This window comes from Sebastes umbrosus, chromosome 8, assembly GCF_015220745.1.
Source record: "Sebastes umbrosus isolate fSebUmb1 chromosome 8, fSebUmb1.pri, whole genome shotgun sequence".
Lineage (NCBI taxonomy): Eukaryota > Metazoa > Chordata > Actinopteri > Perciformes > Sebastidae > Sebastes > Sebastes umbrosus.
The window spans coordinates 5,633,289-5,653,341 of NC_051276.1; the positions used below are offsets into that span (position 1 = coordinate 5,633,289).

General features: G+C 42.3%; 1 protein-coding gene across 14 annotated transcripts in view; it reads right to left on the reverse strand.

The window, feature by feature from the left end:
* fbrsl1 (fibrosin-like 1) overlaps positions 1-19,761 on the reverse strand; it is a 337,336-nt gene extending 317,575 nt beyond the window's left edge. For 10 of the 14 annotated variants that reach the window (XM_037777620.1, XM_037777614.1, XM_037777615.1 and 7 more), the window contains exon 1: positions 18,393-19,760. In XM_037777620.1, the coding sequence (XP_037633548.1) occupies positions 18,393-18,710 (318 nt within the window). In that variant the 5' untranslated portion in view covers positions 18,711-19,760. Of the gene's footprint in view, positions 1-18,392 lie in introns of all 14 variants that reach the window. The other 4 variants (XM_037777608.1, XM_037777616.1, XM_037777617.1 and 1 more) reach the window with 3 other exon arrangements.
* Positions 19,762-20,053: the final 292 nt, after the last annotated feature.

The following is a 20,053-nucleotide window of genomic DNA, read 5'->3' on the forward strand; positions in this document are numbered from 1 at the left end:
GCCTGTCAGTGTGTGTAACCGTTTTCCACCTCTTGTATTATTGTGCAAATTGAAACGCCAAGGAGAGCAATTCACACAGAGAGACCTAGTGGTGTGTGTATGATGGGCAGGGGGAAGGGGGGAAGGTGGTTACCTCCATCTCCCTCTCTTGGCAGGCAGGAAGGGGAAATATGATTATCCAGTGGGGGAATTGTTTCATCAACACCTGGAGCAGATAGATGAAAATAGGGGGATTTATGTACTGAGAACAAGCTTACCTCTGCTGCCAGGAAGCAATTAAGCAGGAAGCTGGAATACTACCCCCCCCTGCACTCTCTCTATTCTTCCCATTGCTTTCCAGCTCTCTACCTTCCTTATTGTGTGTCTCTCTCTCTCTCTATGTGTGTCTGCACTCACACCAGTGGCACATTTGGAGAATTGATAGCGAGCCTTGGGGAACGCTCACTGGGAGGAGGGGGAAGGTATTCATTCCTACAAAGTGTCTCATTAACGTCTGATGACAAAGTGTGTGAGAAGTGTTGTGATCTCATTTGACTCTGCGTTGGGGGGGGGGAAGCGATGGATGCTCGCCTCCCGCACAGCTACAGATAGGCAACGCGGCTTACGTGCCTACCTCTGAGGAGTGGAAATTTGAAATGTAATCATCAGTGATGTGTGGTTTAGTCTTGTTGGTGCATACTTACTTTGAGATCACTTCTAAGGCCTTAAAGATACACACTGGTAAGTTAAAATGTCTTGCTTTGTATTTCCTATATAATATTTGCTTTAATTCTTGCAAACGTGTTTTTTCGTGCATCTACATTTTCAATACATGCAGTGCCTGCCTGTTAACAGCAGGGCTTTGACAAGTTGATGACCAATCACAATGTGGAGCAGGGCTCGACAGTAACGGTTGCCAGGTTGCCATTTGCAGCTATTTTGAGAAATTGGCAACCAATTCTTGGCCTTTGGTTGCCATCAGTGGGAACCATTTTTTAATGTATAAAAAAATAGGAACAGTGAGCAGCAAAATGTGCACTCAAGTCTCTTCAGCTGTACGTGAGAGGGGATTCAGCTGTCTAAGCAGAATCTAAACAGATTGGAGGTCATCCGTTAAAGTAGAGATGATGGACGAGCTGATGTTAGTGTCACTTGAGGGACCCAAGACCTCAGTGTTGATCTGTAGTGGGAATCAGCACAAAGGTCTAGAAAACCAAAATTTGAAAGGGAGAGAACAGATGAACAAGCAACCAGTGACTTGCTGGATTCATTTTTGAGGGATCTGTGAAGAACATGACAACAGCTGCAAATTCTATAAAGTATCAGATAAAACACAAACTACAAAGAATTATGTTCGGTTACTGTAATTTATTTATTTTATGTTACATTTTTATTATTAAGCTCCCATACTGTATAACTGCATATCTTAATTACTCAAAATATAAGGTGACTAAAAATCTATCAAAAATCTACCAAAAGCTGATGCATGGTTACCAGTTGGGCTTTTAAACGTTAGTGTGGAGCCCTGTAGAGATTAGTATACATGAAAACGATGTACAGAGTTGGATATGTCAGACAGTCTCAGTTAGGAGACACTAGCATATATTCGCTGTATAACAACTGGTGACTTGTTGCAGACAGCACTGGGTGGTTTAAGGAATAGCATCAGGTGTCCATTAACCAAATATAGAGAAAACAAAGTGTGGTGGGGCAAGTTCACCACATATTTGCCTCTTCATTGAGCAGGCTGACATGTTTGATAATTAAAGACTCTTGCTTCTCAAGAGTTACCTCTGCTGCTGTGGTCTGCAACCACAGCAGACCTTTGTGAGGGAGGAACTTATTCTGAGAAATAGTATCACTTTAAAGCAATAGTCACCATGCCTCCTAACCGAGCCAAAGGCTGTAAAATTGCTGTAAATTTGATTAAAGAAATGAGCATAGTTGGTCTGCCAGTTTCAGTTTAGTCTAGTGTGGTATTATTGCAATTTTCTCTAATGATGGAGTCTGACATGTTTGCAGATGATATGTAGCTATGAGTAACACACAATCGCCACAAAAATCCATCAGAGACCAAAGATGATTTCCATGCCAATCCTGTCAGATGTTTAGTAAGCTGATGGATGTGTCAAAATCCCACAAATTTAACATAGTGAAATGAGGGTTAGACATTAGGGTCAAGTACAGAATGCCCTCACTCTGAACCTGGCTGAAACTCAGGCTTGAGCTCAGTCCTGGCGTGCATCCGCCATGCTGATGTATCCGTGAGCCAGATCAGTTGAATAATGATAGTTTATACAATGGAAATTAAGTGTGGTCCCTCTTTATTCCAAAAACCACAAAATAGGTTTAATATGCCACAGAAATGTGCTTTCGTTTACTGCAGACACCCATCAAGAAAAACAATCATTCAAGTGCCTCCATCAATAAATATCAGTTCAGCTGTATCAGCTTTAACAACGATGCCTTGCCATTGTTTACATTTGTACATTTGCGTAATACATTCCAACGCTCATAATGTGATGAACAAACATTGTGGTTTGAACTGCCAATTACCAATATTCAGTGTCAATTAGAGCAGTGTATTGGCAAGAATCTGGCGACACGATACGTATCATGATACAGGGGCAACAATTCAATATATTGCAATATATTGCAATACTGTAAGCAAGGGGATATATTGCGATTTTTAAATTCAATTTTAGGAAAACTGTCATAGTATAAAGAACACACCACCATACACATACACCAGAAATAAACCATTTTAGAATAGGCAACAATAACACATTTATACTGCATGCAAAAACTGCATGTTTTTTGCCCCAAACTGCATGTGATTATAATAAAGTGGGCATGTCTGTAAAGGGGAGACTCGTGGGTACCCATAGAACCCATTTTCATTCACATATCTTGAGGTCAGAGGTCAAGGGACCCCTGGGAAAATAGCCATGACAGTTTTTCCTCGCCAGAGTTTAGCGTAACGTTGGAGTGTTATTTTGCCTCCGTCTCAACAAGCTAGTATGACATGGATAGTAGTAATGGACTCCTCGGGCTTTCTAGTTTCATATGATGCCAGTAACCTCAATCTAGCTTTAAAACTGCTACAACATCCGAAAGATCGAATAGTGGCCCTGCCAACGGCAGGCCGTTGGATTTTTAAGAGGTTAATTAAATATCAATACAGTGTTTTGGAGAATCGATACAGTATCGCACAGCATAATATCACGATACTCATGGTATCGATATTTTCTTACACACCTAGTGTCAATATTCAATATATTGAAATTCCAAAAGTCACACATATTCTATGTTTACCCAAAAATTAACGGTATTAAACAGAACTTCCAGGGTGCCATCATTATTAGTACTGTTATTAACCAACCTTGTCTCCTAAAAAAATGATTGTTGTCGTAATCAAATAATTAAAAGCGCAATTTAACAAAAGTACTTGTGCCCCAACATGTTAACTGATGGAGTTTGTTCATGGAGCTCACAGCAGGTACATCTCTATGGTTTCATGTATGCCATTACAATCCAAAGGGGGCTTCAGTATCAGGCCTGCAAACAGGATGCAAATGTAGAGCATGAAGTATTTGAAATGCTGAATTTCATTAACATTATAATTCCACAAAACTTTCATTAACGGTCGCTCGATATACGTCACCTTCTCTGCGGCCGTCCGCGGACATATAAACGTATTTGTGATATGTCAATGTAATCTGCGACAAAATATGTTTCCTTCCAAACGTTACTGAGAATGCAGTTTAGTTGCATGGGAACGTAATTTTAGGAGGCAGCGCTGTATTAAAACAACCATATTCATACCTGCATAAAATGCTCATTAGGATGAATTTGATTAAAGCATTTCCCATTGTAGTGTCAATAGTATCCACTTTTTAATTACTAATATCAGTGTGGATATGAATAGCGTGGTATTTGAACTACTCACGGCTGCTGTGCTACGAAGCTGAGAGATGTGGAATGCAAACAGTAGCTTGGCAGACTTCTGTTTATGTTCTCTCGCTCTCACACGCTGCCTGTTTTCTTTATTGACTCAACAACTGGCCTTGTGCTCGGGCTCCGAGCGTGTGTGTGTGTGTGTGTGTGTGTGTGTGTGTGTAATTTTGATCTCATTCCACGCCTTGGGTAAAGCCCTGCTGGTTCTAAGGTGCTTGTCCTCGTTTCAGACACACTGACAAAGTGGCCTCTCTGAAATGAGCTGTGTGGCCTGTTTGCAAAAGGGGGAGCAGATGCATTTTATTTTACCTCCTTTGATCTATGGGTAAACAACCTGCGGACCGCGATGAAAAAGTCAGTGAGTGTACGTGCTGTCTGTACAGTATATAAGGAGGTGAGGAGATGGACACGGAGGGAGAGAAGAGGAGACATCCTCTGACGATCCTTTCCTTTGGCAGATCTGTCAGCCGGATCTCACCGTGGGTGACGGAGCTCGTCTTGCCCTCGCAGGGTTTTACTGCAGTGGCTGTGTTACATATGCCTTATTATATATCCCATTATATTTCAAACACATTCTCCCTCTTCACTCCGCCGAGCACACAGCCGCAACATTGACTTTCATAGACGCTCGGAGGATTCGTAAAGTGAGGAGTGTCTGAACTGGCAACAGGTCGAGCCTGTTAAAAACTGATGATATCTTAGACAGAAGCATACAAACTGGAGGTAGACTGAGGTGAAGAATCTGCTTCCTGAAGCAAAGCTTTGACCAATACGGGGACCTAAATTCCGATAGCCGTGTTTTCACGCCAAGTACATACAGTTAAGACTCCAGGATGGTTTAGTGTTTCCCCTATAATTTAATATTGGCAGGGTACAAAAAGCCTCTAAAACAGCATGAAGACCACAAAACACTCTCCACTGAAACCCAGAGTGAATCATTGCTCCGACTGCCTCCACTTCTAATTCTACCATCAAAATTATAGTAATAATAAAACAATAGGATATCTGAATATAGTAGAGTTGCAAAGTCGGAGGAGCCCCTTTGTTTCCCTGTTCTGTGTTCACATTTCAAATGTTTCTTTTAATGATATCATAGAAACATGGGACTCTCTGGAATAATGTAACGATCATATAAGTTTATGTTAGGGCCACAAGTTTGATTTAACTTCATTTCCATCATTTTGGCCTGGCGGATGGCTCTGTATTATATAACACCCATGAGCTATGGATAAGAAGCCAGTCACAATCAGAGTGATGGCGAAAAAACACTTATCCGTTGCAGTTGAGAATAAAACACAGCGGCATAGTTGCTTCATCCAAAATTGACCCAGAATCAAAGAAGCAGATCGTATTATCGGTTTTCTCCCCAGGGTAATATTTAGCTTTCGCCCTCCGTTAGCAGAGCACGTAATCAAATTTTAAGCTCGGTTATTGGATGAAGTGCACTTTGGGAGTCGTAGTTAACTTCTCTCCTCAGGTTTTTATGTTAAAAAATGTGCACCTTTGACTTTTTATCAAAGAACCCAGACATTATCTAATACAGCTTTTAAAGGGGACCTATTATGCTTTTGTGCCTTTCCCCTTTCCTTTAGTGTGTTGTATAATTTTTTTGTGCACGTAAAAGGTCTGCAAAGTGACAAAGCCCAAAGGCCAGGCCAAACGGGAGTTACTCTCCCCCACAGAAACACTGCTCCTGAACTGCCTGAGTCCTTCCTTTTCTTCCATAACGTGGTGATGTCACCAAGTAACACACTTTGCCTATCAGCTAGTTTGGCACACACTCAAAAAAAGCTAGTTAGAGTGGAGTCCAAAGAGTTTGGTTCGGTTGACCAATCACAACAGTGGACCAGCTGACCAATCAGTAGTTTTTAGAACATTAGAGAATAGATTATACATTAGAACAACGTGTTCTAGTAGAAACCCAAAATACAAGTATGCACCTGAAAATAAGCAGAATAGGTCCTCTTTAATGTTGCACCGATGAGTCAACCAGATGAGTTTCATGCCCAAAAGTGCTCCAACTGTGAGTCACCTAACATTATCTATGGAAAGAAATGAATGCACTTTTCCCTCTTTTGGCCCCTCACGCTTTGCAACTCTACAGATGGTGTTTCATGAGAATAATAACAAATGTGTTTACCAGGTTGTATGGAATGCATTTTTGGAGACAATGAGGCTCAAAGTTCATCACCTTGGAACAGTCAGGATAAGATAAGAAGCCCAAATGTCTCTTTCCACCAGGAAAATAAAACAAGAATACATTTTGTATGAAGTATGTAGCTTCTAGTAAAAATGTCCCATAAAAATCAATTCAGTTAAAAGGATCCCTGTGAAGTACTGGTCCCACAATGGATCAGGCAAACCGCCCGCACCACAGCCATCATATCAGAAGTGGATGACCAGCTGATTGAGTGGAAGGACAACAATCAGTCTGATATAGTGTCAAACTAACGTCCTTTCACCTCCAGTACAGTATGTCAGCAATGACAAACTCTTCTTCACACGCTCCACCAGCCAAACAAAACCACTCAGATTCCACGGAGCAAAGTGTGGATGGCCGACAAGGAGCTTCATCTCAACAAGAAAAGTGAGTGTGGCAGCTCAGCCCAGAGTTGTCAGGCAAATGTCATCCAGACAGTGAATGGAGCAGAAGTGGCAATGGGAAAGGAGAGAAATTCCACATTGCATAACCACCCTCTTATCTAAGCTCCATTATCTTGGCCACAGCTTGTTACATGGCTGCCAAAGCTATCACAAAAAAAACAGTCCTTATTTGGCTTTTGCCTGCACCCACACATAAACACAGACACGCAGAAAAGGCTAAACGCTGTGAATACAATCAACATACCAACAAACAATGAGCTGTAATAGATTGCAGACTAGCGTATCCGCCGTATCTTATTTCAGTCGGGGAGCTGAGTGCTGAACAATTCTTGTCAGCATCACTTGGCCTATAAAGACTATTCCCCTCAGAGCTGGTGTTAGTAGCGAGTGTCGGTAGCAGAAGAGCATGTCAACAACTGTTAACGCTAATTGCTTTCACACCAAGAGCGATCTATTAAGAAAACATGCAGCAAGACTCCGCGCAATGTCACGACTGCGTGAGTCATGCCTTTGAAAAGCGAGGCCCTCCTTAAAAACATGACCACATGGACTGGAGGCTGATTAGTAATCTGCAGTGTTTTGATGACTTACGATCTGTGCCAGGATTACCATGTTGCAGAAGCTTGAGTACTGTTAAATATTGCTTTTATTCTCAGTTGTAGAGGTTTTAAAAGTGGTGCCGCACGGTAATTTGCTATTTTCATATGTTACTCAGTTTTGAAAGTGTATATTATTCTACCTGGCATAAATATATACAAAGCTCTTAAAAAATGTTGACTTCATTAAATGACTGAGCATGTAAATACAGCAGATATGTCCAGTGTTGGGAGGGTGGGATTAGTGCTTTTCTAGGGAGTCACTCAGTCAGGGGTGCTTCATTCAAGCATAAACGATACTTTGAAAACTGACTGTACACCCATGAGCGCTACAAAATAATATTCAAATAACACAATTACTGATGTTGGACATTGTATATTAGACATACAATGAATTATTTTTTGATTACACTAAATATATAAAGTTTATTTGTAATCTAGAAAACCAGATCAATTTACTGTTGTTCACATTTAGTGACTATAAGGGCTGCACAATTAATCGAAATTTGATCGAAATTGCAATATGGAATACTACAATTTTCAAATTGCAGTATTTGTTCAAATCACAATATTTGTTATATAATACCATTACCATTTTAAATTAAATATTGTGGTGCTGCAGAGATCTCCTGGCCTTCACATCATATTCTACTGGCTTAAGAAAACATCTTTGTATAATCATTTGAATGTGTTTTTCAATGAAAATGAGAATAATGATATAAAAATGATAATTTCCCTCTGATATCGCAAATCATATCGCAATTTCGATATCAGTCAAAATAATCATAATTAGATATTTTTTTCAAAATCGTGCAGCCCTAATAACTTCATTATTTGGATACTTAACATTATGTTTGAATCATTATAATCATTACAATAAAATGTGGCATTATATTTAGAGATAACAGCTGTGTAGTTTTTCACTTAAGTCAATGATGACGAAATGCTGCAAAGTCACGTCTGACAAAAGCTGAAAAATATCAAATATGATTTAAATTGATCGTGCTGACAGTTCTCAGTCTCCCCTTTAGCTGCTGAGCTAAAGTTACCTTAGCTAACTTATAGTTTCACAGCGGAACAGAACAAGCTGCTGCTCAGCTCTGACTGTCTGGAGATTAAGTTAATTAAACTATTAATGTGATGTACTTAAAGTATAACAGAGGGATTCCAACTACTGTTTACTTCTGTCCGTCCTGGGGGAGGGATCCCTCCTTAGCTGCTCTTGCTGAGGTTTCTTCCATTTTCTTCCTCATTAAAAGTTTTTTTTTGGGATTAGTTTCTCCTTATTGTATCAAGGGTCTAAGGACAGAGGGTGTCGTATGCTGTACAGATTGTAAAGCCCTTTGAGGCAAATTTGTGATTTGTGATATGAGGTTTTATAAATAAAAATAACTTCATTTCACTTGATTATCTGAGAGGCGTTTGGGGTCAGTGCTCCACTGCTGTCTATAGCTACAATGTACGGGCTGGAAAATAGCGTGCACATGCAGCTTAGGTAAGATTGTTTGTTGACCAACAGAGTCATCACTCTGTTGGTCTTTGAGAACAGCAAAACATGCAACCTGCGCTAACTTTTCAAGGTTCGATTTAGCCCGCTCAGTGAAAAGAAAAAGAATATATTACAAAAATTGAAATATGTATATCACTGTTTATGCCGCTTTATTTTTTTGTGAAAAAATACTTTTACTCTAAATATGTAGGATCCCTAATTATTAATTAATTGTCATAATCTAAGCACAGCAGGCAGAGTGACACTTTGCACAGGAAGTCAGTTTGGCACGAGTGAGGTAAAAAAAAATGGAGAGGAAGAGAGAGTGGCACACGGACAAAAGGCATTTCAATTAAGAGAACTTGGCATCCTAGCACCATTTTGCATCTTAACACTACAAAACAATATAATGTAATGTAGCCCTCCAAGGGAGAAAGTTTGGGCACCCCTGGTATAAACACTGGCTAGCGATGCGCGTTTACGTGGTAACGAACAGCCAACATTTTGTAGTTTGGCTAACTCACAAAATAAATGCTCACACAGCTGATACAATCTAAAAAGGAGAAACCGGCTAACAGCACCGATAACCTTGATGTTATGGGGGCAATTGGGTCCAGGGAAGTTGTAGTGACGGGCCATTGTATGTTTTTTATTGTCACAATGGGATGTGCGCTGGCTTAACCCTTTAATGTCTGATAAAGTGACTGCTAGTGACACAAATACTGAGAGCATCTACAAAAGATTTTTTTTTTCTTAACATAGTATCAGTAGCATGGTCAAGCAAACCACTTCATTGTAAAGTAGTCACCTTGGTTTGCAGCAGAGAATTGTTGAAATGGTTATTATTACTTTCCACCACACGCACACTGACAGACCTTTGTGCTGAATGAGTCTGCAAAGCTAAAAAAAAAAATGACCTACACTCATGCAAGCAAAAGACTGAAAAGGGATTCAAGTGACGTGAAGGTTGAAGTAAGCCAGGCTTTCAGAGCTCTCTCTTCGCTCTGTGTCAGTGAAGGACACGGCTGAAAAAGAAAACAGCTATTACTTAATGAGCCACTTAAAGAGTGCCCTCTCTGTTTAGGTTTCATTATTTTTGTTGTAAATCCTTCACAGCCCTCGTCTGTTAGTCGTTCATACGGAGCTTCGGCGGCCAAGTGCCATATTATATATTAACCAAAATCACAGGGCTGGAAAATACCTCCGCTGAATGACAAATATGATTACAATGAAGTTATCTCCAAATCATTCCTTTTTTCTCAAACTGCTCAAATGAAATATCTTTTGTTAACATTGTTTCGTAACACGCGTTAATCAAGCAGTCAGGGAACCGGAGAGGGGTTATGAAAGGCAAAAAGGGGGGACAAATCAGATGTGGATAATTACCGGGGGAACCTTGTAACAGTGCAGCTCCTAATCCATCGCAGGCTCGGAGACAGCATCTTAATCACAGCATAATTACATCCTGTCATTCACCGCAATGAAAACACGGAGACAGGAAGATGGAAGACGGCTCGGGAACGACAGGCAGGAAATGGATACGTATGCCTGCGACGAGCTACCGACGGGCTTGTATGTGCCACTTAGTATGTGTCAGCTATGTTGTACTGTCTGCACATTTCAGCACGCGTCATGGTACCTGAACACAAAGAAGCTCTTATTCTGAGGGTTTGTACATTCAGTCTGTGGAGTGATGCCTCAAAATAGACAACTGATAGCGCTTCAAAAAAGGACCCTTCAGGGCCAGCATGCATTTATCATACTGCCTTCCAAAAGCTACCAGTGCTGCTGGCTGAAAGCCTCAGACATTAAGGAAGTATGTCTGTATCACTCACTTTGAAATCTGTCAAGTACCAAAAGCTGGCATCATGCATGCTCAGATTTGTATTCTTCTAAACAAAGTGTTTGATCACACAGTACCTGATTTAAATCACAATTTCACCAACTTTAGACAGTAATGAATCTTTTAACAGTTTAGCAGAAAGACGACTATTATTCTATTTTATCATCACTCGAGTGCCTCATCTCTGAGGTACTATGCAGTCATCATCTTAGCTGAAGGATATTTAAAAACTACTGGGGAGCTTTCTTGTAAAGTAGCGTTTAAATTCAGTGTGTGTAACCTTGAAGTCTAACAATCATGTTTCCTTCCTCATAAAACATTTGCAAAGCAAGCATTGCTTTTTTTTAATATTCAAAACCCTACATGGTTAACATCGGTATCTGCTAGCTTGCAGTCTTCTTCACTGCCCTTAAGGGTGCGAGCTACACTTTGTTACCGCCACCAATTGTCGATCAGCGGAACAGCGTGAAACTGGTGGCAGGAATGTGCATCGCCAGCGTGGTCATGTGTGTCCTACAGACAAAACAAGGACCCGCTCGTAGAAACGTGTGCTACTAGTGGTGAAAAAAAAAATCCCACAGGGCACCCTTTAAACCAATTTAGTCTCTCTGCTGTCATTGAAATCTCCTCCACCATCCCACTGTTATTTATAGGCCTTTGTCGCGGATAAATTGATGTAATCGACAAGGTCACAATCTTTTATTAAATGGAGCTTCTGAATTTTCAGTCACTTGTGGTGTCTTTCCTGAATTTTAATAATGCAAAGTTCTTGTAGTGCTGCTCATGTTTAGATATTCCTCAAAGCAAGGTATCAAAAAAGTGTTGTTTTGGTATCAGTATTTACTGTGAGCTGAGGTATCATATCGGCACTAGCAACTCAAAATGTCAATCCCTAGTGCCTTTACACCATACTCCATTCATACATTAACATCCTTACAGCTGATTATTTTAATCAGTCGATTGACAGAAAAATAATCAGCCATCATTATGACAACCTATTAATCATTTAAGTCTTTTTTAAGCAAAATGTATCGCTTCCAGCTTCTCAGATATGGGCTTGTTTTCTTAAATATTTTAAAACTTAAACTATCATATAACATAAACTTTTATATATGTTTATCTTTGGGTTTTGGACTGCTGGTCTGACAAAATGAGACGTCAGTTTTTACTGACATTTTACACACCAAGCAAACAACTCAGAAAATAATCAGCCAGTTAATCAGTAATGAAAGTAATTGTTTGCTGAAGCCCTAAACATCCTACACACACCCATATGTGTTACATCTGAGCTGGCATCCGACTCATGTGTGAACTGAAGCATTTTTTCCACTCGTCTTTTATTTTGTGTCACAGAAATCCTCCATAGCTGAATACAAGTGTAGCTTTGTAGCAACAGAGGAGGCTGACAAAGTGATTGCCATGCTTTCAGATCCACATGAACACACTTCCACAACACACTGAAACCTTCCCTGGGTGGATATATTTAGGTCACTGGTTGATGGCTTGGACAGATGCACAGTGGAGGTTCAGTCCTGTGTTAGTGTGTGTGTTAGTGTGTGTGTTTGTGTGTGTGGGTGTGTGTGTGTGTGTGTGTGTGAGAGAGAGAGAGAAGGCTTGTGAATGTGACCATGCATTTATCAGCCATGCTGTCGCCTACAGTGTGTGACAGTTAGAGAGAGCCGGCCGGGGCCGAGGGGACGTCCCACTGGCATTAAGAAAGCTCTCTCCGTGGGATGCGTCAGCCAATGAGCAGCGGTGCCTCGGGGGGTTGCCTTGTTAATTAAAGCTGGAGTTGTTTGTCAGTGCCGGCATATGATGCACAACGCTATCACCGTCGGGGGAAAGAGAGAAAACACGAAGCGAGATTGCTGCAACCCCTGCAACAAATCTGCTGCCTCACCATAGAAGCGAGACATCTCACTACAAGCAACGACTGCTGTGGCTTCAAGTGTCAGTATCAGTTTGCACCGTGTTACCCGACCGGCAATCAGATAGTGCACCCGCAGAGCAGAAGCACAGAGCTGACCGCAAGCAAAAGATGGGATTTACAAACTACCTTAGATCTTGTCTGAACTGTTAATCTCAAGAAAGCATCAATTCTAGCTGAAGCTAAGAAGGTGTCAATTAGGGGTGGGAATCACCAGAGGACCCACGATACGATATGATCACGATACTTAAGTCACGATACGATGTTATTGCGATTTTCAACATTTTGCGATATGCTGAGTATCACAATAAGATATATTGCGATAGATTGCGATTTATGACTTTTTTTCAAAATTATGCAATTTGTCAACATCTGTTTTATCTATTAAGATACAGTTTTCACTCTGTTCATCTCAGAGTTTTCATTCACATATCTTGAGGTCAGAGGTCAAGGGACCCCTTTGAAAATGATCATGCCAGTTTTTCCTCGCCAGAATTTAGCGTAACTTTGGAGTGTTATTTAGCTTTCTTCCCGACAAGATCATAGGGCTGTGTATTGGCAAGGAACTGGCGATACGATACGTATCATGACACAGGGGTTCAATATATTGCGATACTGTAAGAAAAGGTGATATATTGTGATTTCTTTCTCTAACTTTATGGAAACTGTCATAGCATAAAGACACACCACCGTATGTATAAAATCTGAGTAAAAAAAGTCACTGTGTGAAATGGCTACTGTGGGGGACTAACATCATCACACATGAATACAATTAGACTCACTGGATCCACAAGAGTCTCAGCTTTCCAGTCATAACCAATTCATGCAATTCTAAGACTGTTTAGGGACCCCAGTATGCAGAAGTATTCAAATACACCATTCTAGTATAGGCAAAATCAACACATTTATACTGCATGCAAAAAACAGCATGGTTTTTGCCCAAAATTGCATGTGATTATCATAAAGTGGGCATGTCTGTAAAGGGGAGACTCGTGGGTACCCATAGAACCCATTTTCATTTAGTGGGACCCCTTTGAAATTGGCCATGCCAGTTTTTCCTCGCCAAAATTTAGCATAACTTTGGAGCGTTATTTAGCTTCCTTCGAGAGATGCAAGTATGACATGGTTGGTAGGTTTTTATAGTTTCATATGATGCCGGTACCTTCACTCTAGCTTTAAAACTGAGACTGCTACAACCTCCGAAAGACAGATTAGCGACCTGGTAAGAGGTTAATTAAAAATCGATACAGTGTTTTGGAGAATCAATACAGTATCACAAAACATAATATCGTGATACTTATGTGTATTGATATTTTCTTACACCCCTACAAGATAACATGACATGGTTCGTACCAATCGGATCCTCGGGTTTTCTTTATTTATGTGATACTAGTATCTTTTTCTTCTTCTATCTGACGTCCGTGTATCGATACACTATTGACACGCAAAATATCACGATGCTGTGCTGCATTGATTTTTTCCCCCACCCATAGTGCAAATACATCTCTCTATAGTTGCTGCCAGGGTGTTTATTGTCTTTGGCAAGTACTGTTCTGACATGAGGTGTCGTCACTTGACAGAGGATTGCTCCTGAGTTTTAGCTGTACTAATGACTGCTAATAAGGAACACACGGTGCTATCTGAGCACTAGCAGTGAATACAATGGGACTTGAGCTGTAGAGGTGCAAGTGTGGCTATTTTAAGGGAAAGCCTTGGAAAAAAAATTGAATTCTTTGAGGCATTCATCTGAGCACTTGATGTAATAGAAAGACACATACTTGTAACTGGAATGCTGCTGGCTTAGATCCACGCACCAGCTGGGAAAATATGGGTGGAGAGAGTGAAGCAGCAACTCACAGCTTCCCTAACAACTACTGTCAAGCTCCCCCAGGGCAAGAGACTTAATTTCCCCATATTGCTTAGGTAGAGCTGCTCAGTGGCCAACAGCAGATGATGATTAGTGTAAGTGTGTCAAACAGGGCCATGAAGAAAAAAGAGCAAGCATGTTTAGCAAAAACCTGCCTGGAGATAGAGACTCTAGATCCCATCAAGAGCTTCTATTTATGAAACCCATTTTTGCCCGACCGCCCTGGCCTTTCGGCTTCCTGCCCCTCGCAGCCGCCGTAATATCACTAAATCAACTAAACCTAAATCCCCATTAGGGTGAATTTAGAAACTCATGCTGCGGAACGAAAAACCCAAACAAATCTGTAAATTCATGTTAAAGCAGATGAACAGAAGGATTGTGGATTAACGAGAGGGGATTTGCCACTCCGACGTCACTCACAGAGCAAATGGAGCAAATCAAACATCTTATTAATACTGTGACAGATGGATAATTGTGTCATTTTATTATCTGCTCACTTGTTCGATACCCACAGGGAGACTTCTGGGGGGTTTAAGCCGCAGCGCGTAATTGTTTTATGGCGCTGCTGTCAGGTGAAAACCTCCTATTTCCAGGAGGTCGACTTTTTGAGCATTTAAGAAATTTGTGAGTATTACTCATTCTAACATTTGTTCTAAAATTGTTAGAAAAAAGGAATGACTGGACTAATAACTGGGTGTTTTTCATATTTCTTTCTCGGAATGAAAATTCAGATGATCTCTTCCCTTTCTCCTTGCAAGAGCCCACAATAGCAGGCTGACTGTGTGTGCTTACACTCTTTGAATCATCACTGAATCATCCCCCTAACATTTCTCTAATCACGATAAGGTGCCCGTGACAAAGCAGGACGGCTGTGTTTGTACAGTCCATTTGCACAGGTAAGTAAGCGGCTTTCCTACGAGAAACGGGGGGATTCGAAGCAAATAAACACGCCGTAATCAAATGCGGCCGCGGCTGCAAATTGCTTTCGGCTGTAATGAAACGGGTTACGGGAGCGGGGCAAGACCACCGCACAGCCTAAGCCTTCATCAGGGGAGCTTGATCCTATCAGCGTAGAACTGGAATATCAACAACAACAACCTACAGATTTTGTTTAGAGACAAAGTGCTCTGGGAGGAACCCGTAACCTCGGGCTCCTGCAAACAGACAGTAGCAGCTGTGCGCAAGTTACAGACTAAAATAGGACAATCAAATGACGGCGACAATAACCCAAAGGTGACAGGGATTTTATGAAACACGTTCATCCTCGAGTGCTTTGGAGAGTGAAAGGCTTAGAAAGAGATTAAAAGAAACAAGATAGAGTAAATATTGGTGTGTTGGCCATGTGGGCTCATTGAACCCAGAGAGGATGGGATATTGATGTTGGCAGAATGCTAATGAGACAGTAGCTCCGACTGTAAGGCCTGACATAAACACAACCGTGCTGGCCATCAGTCACTTGGATGAGGTCAGGGGGACCGCACACTCCCTCCGCCGAGGGTGAGCGAGCTTATCGGCGCATGATGCAATAGGTCAGAGCTATTCCCTGGCCAAACGCCGCTGCGTCCTCCTCATAATTGATGAGCAATTAGCACAGGTAGCGTAGGTCATGAGCTCCACTCAAGCACGCAGCGAGTAGGTGAGAGCGTGACTCATGGCCGTTTCCAGCGGGTACACATTTCAAACACTCGCGTTTCATTCACTTATTAACTGCAAACAAATGTGATTATTGCTGTCGCTTACAGTAAACAGTATATGAAATATGCATAAAGTCAACAAGCTCATTTCATTCTCTGTGTGCAGGGAAACCAAGGGGCAAAAGCACAGAAAAACCTGTGCACATTCCCTCATGTAATTGCACCATCATCATTTAATAAGCGCAGTCCATTTGCATGCAAATCAGACCAATTACCAACAAGTAGCTGGCATGTGAGTATCATTTCACATAGAAGCGTATCATGCCTCATTTGCTTAGCCTTGAAACATAAGCTCCAATAGCGCAAACAGTTTTCTCTGTGTTCATTCTACATGGATTTAGCACTTGAGTAAGTAAACTATTACTGCTCGGGAATGTGTAAAACAACAGTTGATTAATTATTTTTACTTAATTTCCCTCTCAAACAGAAAGAGGCAGCGTGTTTATTATGATAAAGCATCCCAGAGAGAAACCTTTTCTAGAAACGCAACCGACCCTGCTCTGCAGCAACAAACGTCCTGTTTGTTGCTGCAGAGCAGGGTCGGTTGCGTTTCACACATCTGTCCCTGCTGCCACCGTCCTGGTGGCAGGGACAGATGTGAAACATGCAAACAAAAATTACCTCTCAACTGTATCAAACACGCACATGAGAATATTCCTAGAAGTCAACAGGGCAGGGCACCGGGTTGACAGCGGCGGAGACACCAGCATGCTGGCAGAAGATGCCAGTGAGGAGCGCTGCGACATCCTCAAAGTCTCTCGCAGTCAGCAGCTGTCAGAAGTGGCAGCCGCGCGGCACAAAGGGCAGAAATACTCACAAATACAACATCACGGCGTGCCGCACTCATACAAATCAACACCAACACACACATTTCATGCACATTTGATAACAAGTAACAGGTTTATGTTAGGGAAGCACTGCTGTAGCCTCGCTGTGGTACTATAATAGGGAGTTTATCCTACTTTATGATTCTCTGGAATCTCCTACTGTATGGGATTTTATGAGGTGTAATATGTTTAATCCATAGCTACAGTCCCAGTTGTGTTATCCTTTTTATATTAATCACAGGATAACAATAGTTCTTTATGATTAGGGGTTCATACACACTTACTTCATACTAACACCCTCCTCGTATTCCTCCCCTATCTGCTTTCACACCCACTCTGAGCACCACGAGGGGCTAAATGGAATAGCAATAGAGCTGCTGATGACCCGGACAGGTCAAACTTGTTAACAGAATCACTCGCTTCACCACCTCCCCTCTTGTGTACGCGGGTGGACAACTGGTTTATATTTCATGCAGTTATTTTGCTGCAAATCGGTGTTCAAGCATTATACTGACTAAGCACTATGTAGGAGGAAAGAGTCAATCATGACTGATTAATACCGCTGCTAAGCCTACATGGGAGGTTGTCATTGAAATGAGGTGGCCTGTGGTATGATCCGCGGGCTTTCAAATGAGGTCATCATCTTAAAATACACAGACCTCAGTGGGCAGTGTGTAATATGTTAGCAATGTTTATTAAAGCTAGTGATTTACATTTCAACAACAGTAGTGCTAGCATTCCCCCAATGAGCCACGGGAGATAAAAACACGAGCCTGACTCCCATGTGTCAGTCAGCGTGCTGCCCCACAGGGAGCCATGTTTTATTTGTCATTTGGAACATAATGAGATAAAAGAGATAAGAGGATGTCACGAGAGAGAACCTCCTTTCTTCCTGAAAGCATTCCTCTGACATCACACACAGTAATGACAGAAACACAGTTATCGACACACACGCTGCATCAGCCTGGAAACACATGAATGGCAGTTTATCAAAGAGCACAAAAATGTCAAGAGTGCACTGACAGCTCACAGTGAATCATCAGAATATGAAACAACCCCAAGTCAGAGCCATCACTGACACAGCAGCACCTGTTTTAGTTCCCTCAACAAAGAAGCACGCTGCCGCCAATGATTAACATCTCATTCACCAATCCTTGAACTTGTAATAATCTGCAAACAGAGTTGTGTGCTGCTGCAGTGATTGTCAAACACTCTCATGTCAAGGACTCCCAAAGAGACTCACATTGATGCACCGTGAACCAGGTAGCCCAAATGAGGTGAGCTGTTTATGGGGTTTAGTATTGAACTCTACAGCAGCTGTGTGATGAGAAACCAAGGATTGATCAGGGGACACCTTAAGGGGGGGGGGCCCTGAAAACCTCTGAGCATCTCTGATCTACACTTATCAGATGATTACAAGAGTCCCTTCTTATCCAGTCTCTAATTGGCATCATCTCAAGTCAATTAGAGACAAATTAGACTATAGTCCTCTCACGTTGCTTGGTGAGAGACTGGGACGCCTCAAGGACCCCCACTTTGAGAAGCACTCCACTGATGAAGAATGCAGCAGACAAAACACAAACACAAACAGGTAACGATTCCTCCTTACCTCCAGACGGTCCAGGCTGATGAAACTGGCAATAGCAAATCCATCAATGATATCCTCCTCCTGCGAGCTGGACTCGCGTCTCTTCCTGCGGGGGGGCCGCGGAGCTCTGGCTGCGGCTGCGGGGCGCGGCGCCTTTTTCCCGGGCAGGGGCATCAGGGAGGCGGCGTCCCTCCCCGGACCCGGACTGTGTCCCTCCCTGTCCCTGTCCCTGTCGGAGCAGGAGGAGTTGGGATCGTCTCTGCTTCCTGCCTCCCGCAACCTCCGCACCCTCTCCCGCTTGGTCCGGCATCTCCGACCCTGCTTCAATTTGCCATCCATGTTGTTTAGAGGAACAGCTTTGCAGTGTCAAAGAGATGAATATAGATGTATAACTCCACAGTAAAGGTGCTGCTGCTGCACCGTGTAATAACAACAACACACACACGCACACACACACACACACCGACACAGTGGACTGACAATTGTAGGCTGCTGCTGCGCTATAACGTGAAGATGCGTGCGTGTAAATAACAACGCAAATGTAGCCTTATAGCACTCAATGACCTTGAGTATAAACCTCCCCGATCTCCATTACGAGAAATGTTCAAGTATCCCACTCAGAGGAGGCAAAGCGACGCGGATCCACGCGTTTATTTGGTCACGAATCTGCACTAATGTGTCGACGCGGTTATCCGCTAAAAGCAGGTGCAAAAAAAACGGAGAGATAGTTTAAAATCCACGCATTACAGCCGCTTCGCAACTTTTTGTTGCATCGGAATAATAAGAAGCGATGTTGTTACAGCTCGGAGCTCGCTGCATAACCGCAGACAGAGCAGACAGATCATGTCGCTGCCCGTTGTTGTTTTCCACCAGCCCGATCCATGATCCGAGGCTGTCAGATAACACAGCTTTTTGGAGACTACTATCCGTCCGGAACGAACAACACACACGCCTGGCAAGAGCAAGTACGCAGCCGATCGATCGTGGCTGCTTGCTGGATGAATAATCCCCGTTGAGTTTTATAAACCAGATATATTCCTCTCTGCGCTTCAGGGGGCAAAAAACAGGGATCCCAAGTCTGAGAGCTACTTATGCGCAATATTTCCCTAAATGATCCGAGCCGTCTGCGTCCGAATAAAGACAAGCATCCAGTGTGTAGCCCAACTCCATGAGGCGATGAGGCGATGAGGCGGTCTATTCCAGTTTAGATAATGTTGAGTTTCCTATAAAATCCACTCTCCGCTCCGCTCCGTCCCCCTGGCTGCTCAGCTGCTCAGCTGCTCAGTGGCTCATGGTATTTTCTATTCGCATAAGAAGGCTTTGATAAGTGTCCTTAAAGCGACAGGAGTGATTAAAATCTCCTCTCACGCCCCCCCCCCACCACACCCCCCTCCTCGCTCTCTCATTCCCTTCATCCGAAATTAAGAGACACAGTCTGGCTTCAGAGAACCCACAGAAACTGACGTATTTCCGCCACCTCTGGCCTACAATTTACCATTGGAAGGAAGGAAGCTAGTGTAAAAAAAAAAAAAAAAAAAACAGAAAGGGAAAAATCATTCTCTCTCTGTTGTGCACACTTTGTCAAACTGTAGGCACTATTCTAGTCTGTCTGTCTGTCTGTCTGCTGGAGCTGATGCCACATCATGCGTTTCCCACTGACTGCTTGTGCTGTCACTGGTAAT